General features: G+C 38.1%; 1 protein-coding gene across 1 annotated transcript in view; it reads right to left on the bottom strand.

Annotated features, from left to right (window-relative positions):
• LOC104525359 (putative E3 ubiquitin-protein ligase UNKL) overlaps positions 1-5,696 on the bottom strand; it is a gene marked incomplete at its 5' end in the record, with an annotated part of 27,249 nt that overhangs the window by 13,319 nt on the left and 8,234 nt on the right. Inside the window, 2 exons of the mRNA XM_029085084.1 lie at positions 248-478; positions 4,343-4,435. Of these exons, the coding sequence (XP_028940917.1) occupies positions 248-478; positions 4,343-4,435 (324 nt within the window). The remainder of the gene's footprint in view (positions 1-247; positions 479-4,342; positions 4,436-5,696) is intronic.

The following is a 5,696-nucleotide window of genomic DNA, read 5'->3' as shown; positions in this document are numbered from 1 at the left end:
CTTTCAAATGCCTCTGTAAATACCTCCTCTTCCAAGAATTTTTTTTTCCCTTCACTAGGAACAGAATTTCACTCCTTGAACTTTCTCCCACATACTACATATAACTCCATTATAAATAGTGTTATCAATTACAATAGCTAGGCTTTGTTGTCCAGGTAAGTTATAAGAAACATGCAAAGCCTTGAACTGAATGTTTCTTACCTTCCATTGAGTTTCCTCTTACAAGTGCAGCCTTCAATATACTTACCTAAAGAGTTGTGAGAAGAAGCCGAGGTGCCTAACATACTATGTTCTGTCTTCAAAGGGTAAAGCTGCTGGTGCTGAGGAGCCGTAGTAGATGAAACAAAAGACTGAGACAGCGATTGTGAAAGAGAACCGAGTGGAGAGGTTGAAAGGGATGACGATGAATGTAAAGATGAGGAACGAACAAGAGAACCTGGAATATTGACAGGTGCTGAACTTTCCAGCAATCTTTGACCTATGTATGCATTAGGGAAAAAAAAAAAAAAATTGTTCCAAAGCAGTACACAGCTCTCTGTTAAGTATTTTTCTGAAAAATGTATCAAACATAAATTAAATTACATATTCAAATACCTTCCATTTAGTCAAACAAATGCATTGGTTTTAATTTTCCAAAATAATGAGAATAAGAAAAAAGGAATTATCAAAAGGACGTTCATGCAGTTACTTAAATAAACATGCACAGATGCAGGAAATAGTTCAGTATTTACTGTGAAGATTTTATTCATCAATATGTTTGAATAGCAACTAAAAATGACATAACTTTTTCTTTAAAAAAATAGAGCAGTCATTATTATAGTTAAAGCAATGGTCATGATTCTAGTTTTCTGGTTTTGCTTGGAATGGGTGAATTAATGCCATTAGAGAAAACATCATTCCTTTTGTAAGTATTTCAAAACAAAAACACAGGGATGCTTATTACAAGCTGCATTGCCACAATGTCTTCAAAAAAAATATATCTTGAAAAGGTCAGCCTCATGACCAACTATATAAGGAAGATACAGGACAGACATATAACACAGATGTACGTAATATACCAGACAATAAACATACAGGGCTCTTCGCAAGAGGATCAAGGAAGCAACAAAGTAAAGGTAGTTTAGTTAAAAAATCTGTCCAGGTCAGAATTCTCTTAAAAAATTAAGAGCCAAAGTAAAGCCCCCAAACAAACACTTGTGCCAGATACAGCCAGTTCCATCCAGCTTCAGTGGACCCATTGCCAGACATGGCTGCGCCCTTCAGCCACACTTGTGGTGCCTCTGGGAGAAGATATTTAAGAAGGGGCAAAAAAATGCCACACAGGCAGAGGACGAAGGAACAAAAGGTGCAAGAAACAGCCCTGTGAACACCAAGGTCAGGAAAGAAGGAAAGGGAGGAGGTGGTCCATTCACCAGAGCAGAGATTTTCCTAGAGCAGAGATTCCCCTGCAGCCCATGGAAGGTTTGGAAGAGACCACCGTGGAGCAGGTATTTCCTTGCATCCCATGGAAGAGACTATGGAACAAGCATGAATTTCCCTGCAGTCTGTGGACAGGACCAGGTCAGAGCAGGTGGATATTTCTTGAAGGAACCGCAGCCCTTGGAAAACCCGTGCTGACACAGGTTCTCCTGACAGCAACTGTGGCCCACAGAGAGGACCCACGCTGGAGCAGGGATAAGTGTGAGGAGGAAGGAGCATCAAAGAGGAACAGTAATGAACTGACCACTACCCCTGATTCCTCATCCCCGTAAGCCACTCAGGATGGGAAGAGAGAGGTATAAGAGTTGTGAATGAAGTCGAGCCTGGGGAAGAGGTGGTGGGGGGTTGTTTTAGTTTTTGTTTCTCACCATCCAACTCTATTTTAATTGGCAATAAATTAACTTTCCCCAAGTCAAGTCTGTTTTGCCCATCACAGCAACTGGTAAGTGATCTTCCCTGTCTTTACCTCAATCCATGAGCTTTTTAATCTTATCCCCCTGTCTTGTTGAGGAGGGGGAGTGAGAAAGCAGCTGGATGGGTGTCTGGCTACCCACCAAGGTCAACATACTACACCACATGAACTATCCTCCACATACAAATAAAACTTAAAACTGGTTACAGTATTTCCTTCCTGTTCCATACGTCATGGTACTTCCAATGAAGCATAATCATTCCTGCAGCATAAAACAAGGCAGTAAATGAACACTAGTCAAACTCTAGCATCAGCAGAATTGTTGAGCCTGACACTAGCAGAGAAATAAATTTGAAATTGCACACATTATCAGTTTCTTTCCAGGTCTGTATGAAGGGGAATATCATGAACAGTAATGGAAAATGTTAACAGATAACAACATAACAAATAAACTGTTCTGGTGAAGAAACAACCTGTTAGCATCATCACTGGACAGAAAATTTTAAGAAGTCAATGAACCAAAATAAATATAAAGCCCTAAAACCTCTAATATTACGACTAATATTATTGATGAGAACCTACATAAAACTAGATGACTGCCTATTGAGACTGTAACATTTTGGGTCATTCTTTACAGATTACCTAGTAACCTGAAGTATACAGGTACCACAAATAGAGCGTCTAATAACAACCACCTTGGGAGAAAACACAGTCAAGGGTCACCAGAGCCTGTAGTGCTGTTGTCAAGACCTGAGAAATTAATATTTGGTGTAAGAAACTTCTTAATCAGCACAATCCAGCACTGTTTTTTTAGCTCTTGCTATCAATAATGAAGCTACTCCTACAACATACCTAGATCTACTTGATGCCAAAATATTAACACCAACAAATGAGAATTGTAAACTGCCTCCCCAAGTGCTCTACTCGGATGCGAAGAAAGAAACATGTCACCAGTCACTTTACGTGAGGCGTCTTCTGCCCACCTTCAAATGAGCAAGCTGCTGAAGTGAGAAAGTACATTTCAAACCAAGTGACTTTCCTGTATTCTGTGTTTGCTAAGAAGCTTCACGTATCTGCACACTACTAGGGTGATAAAATTAGTTATCTTGTTTAGAACTGGCCCCTTTCAGTGCAAAGGAAGCACTTGGAGGAGGAAAAGTTTGAAGCAGAATCGCTCTGGACATCTGTGTTAGTTCTGAAAAGAAGCAACTTGTAGTTGCTTATAATATGTGCTTTCCTGAGGGAGTGAGGGCACTTTATGCTCACTGGGATCAAAACAATTTCCATGCCTCATGACAAAGTCTGGAATCTATAATACTTGGGTACTGCCCTATCCACTGTGGTCCCAGTGACAGCTTACATATTCCAACAACATCAAATATATTTGTATATTTGTTAAAGCCAGTGGACTAAAGATATAATAGTTATCTTAAAGGAAGCAAAATTGCATAATGTATAGAGACATCAAGTGCAAGTTTTTCTTCTCGGAGTAACAGTCAGGAATAATAAACCATGGTGTAGCTATAGTTTTTTTACCCTGTGTCTAGAGCCACAGGGCAAGGACATGGGAGGAACACATTTGCCATCCAGGAATACAGTTTTGTTTTGTTTTTTGTGCAAGTGGAAGCTTAACGCATATGCACAACCAACTTAATAATCCCCCTTCAAAGAAATGCTAGCGAAACAGATATCAAAAAATAAATGGAAGTATTATAAAAACGTCTGTTCTCTTACTCTGTGACTCTCAAAGGAATACGATAATTAAATTATAGTTCCTCAGTTTTCACTTCCAATTTTTCTTTTTTTTTTCCTCTCAATTATTTTCCCTTTTCTACTTTCACAAAGAAAAGGTGCCTTTTTAATTTCTTGTTGTTCCCCTCGTTCATCCCTCCTCCCTGATGGCTCTTCCCTGCCCTGATCTCCTTTGCTATGTCTTCCTCTCCTCTCCTTTCCCATTCAACTAAATTGTTCCTTCCAGGTTAGATTCACAGAAAGATTAAGTCCCTATCTTGCAAGTATTACAGTCCTAAAGGTTGCTAGCTCCTTCTCCTCAAAAATTGTCCCCACTCCTCCTCTCAGCAACCACCTAACCATGGAAGTACTTGCCAGTCCCTGCAGCACGTACTGCCTGCTGTCATTCAACATTTGCAGCACTCAACATGCAGGAAGGCAAGCTCAAGCATAATGCCTTCCTGTAAATGCATGTAAGTCCTTCCATCAAGTATTATGCCCATGGGCCCAAGTCATTAAGTATGTTAAAAATAACCCCACAGAACATTTACTAGACTGATCCCTTGCAAAATACAGACAGTATGATAGCGGTGCAATCCCTTAACACCACAAACTTAAACAGCTCTCTAACTATTTTGATGAGTAAAAGTTTAGAAAGGTAAGAAAGATAGATTTTTTTTTTTTTTAAATGAGTATAATTTTACGAATTGGACCTCTTACTTGCTAATCCAAGGTCACTGGCTTCTTGATCTTCTAATTCTCTATCTATGGATGCGACGTTCACATCATTAAAATGCAAATCTAAAGTAGAACCTGTTAAACAAAACATTGTATCAATAAATTATCCTTAATTCATTCATAAAACTATCGTGATGGCTGAAATGAAGAAACTTTATTTGACTATTTTTGTTAGTGCTTCCACCATAGAACTCTTTTGAATCTAGGTCATTATCTTAAGCATACTACAGACACACAGTGGACAATAACCTATGTATTTTCTAAAAGGGACAACTTTCATATATGAGCTATTACAGCACTTTAAGCTGGTGAGATGAACAAAGGATAATGGAGAGCTGGCTATCTGTCTGGATTTTCAATAAATCTGTGTCATCTGTTGTGCTCAGCTGTAGGTCAACAGAAAACATAAAAAATAAAATTTGGCTACCTATGTAAATACATTATTTTATTATTATTGAATAAAGACAGGTATTATACCTGACAAAAGACATTGTAAATGCCCTTTACAACAATTAGCCCTTGGGGTAACTAACTGAGTTATGTATCAGGGCATACAGATGTAAGTAATGTCATAATATTCAAATGAAATTGTGCAATATTTTAAATAAAGTAAAATTCAAAATCAGTATTTCATTTAGACTCGACAGTTAGATTGCCTTTCATTTTAAGGTTTATGCCAGTCTAAAATTTTTCTGGGCAGCGTCATGAAAAAGTTCTTATCAGTATACTTCTTGTTAAGTTCACTGCTTACAAAGTGTTAGAAGATGGCTATTTTTTCTGTTCTTCCTCTTAACTTCTTTTCTGTGCAGAAAAGGGTATAATTAAGGAATTTATCCCTTTCTACCTATACTTTAACCAATGTTGAACAACTGCACAGTCAGGAAGAGTGCATAAACACCAATTTTACAGGTAGGAAAGTGACTATCCCAGTCACTGTGGTCAGTGGTCAAAGAATTTTTAGGTTTTATGTTGAAAATCATTATTAAAAACTGGCACAAAGTCCAAATAAGCTGAAAAGGAACAAATAAAGAAAAGACACACTGTCTTGTGTAAAAGTTTCCAGAAGATCCAAAAGGGATCTCTTGATCCCTTTGGAATTAGACTGATTCCTCTCTCATAGCCTAATCCTAAACATTAGGCACTGTAAACTGCAGAAAATCCTTGGCAGAAGTACTAGACAGTTGTAAAAGTGCTAAAAGTCAGAAGCTGAAAGGACATTTGGATCATTAATACAAGATCAGCACACTGTTACTATGTATAAGCATTTTCTAATGTTGAATAGGCTAACAGACTCCACAGTTTCACAGCTCCAGAATATACATAAAGGGAGTTACTG

This window comes from Antrostomus carolinensis, unplaced genomic scaffold (genome assembly GCF_000700745.2).
Source record: "Antrostomus carolinensis isolate BGI_N321 unplaced genomic scaffold, ASM70074v2 scaffold13765, whole genome shotgun sequence".
NCBI lineage: Eukaryota > Metazoa > Chordata > Aves > Caprimulgiformes > Caprimulgidae > Antrostomus > Antrostomus carolinensis.
Note: the sequence above shows the minus strand (reverse complement) of the source record. Positions and strands in the feature narration are given on the sequence as shown.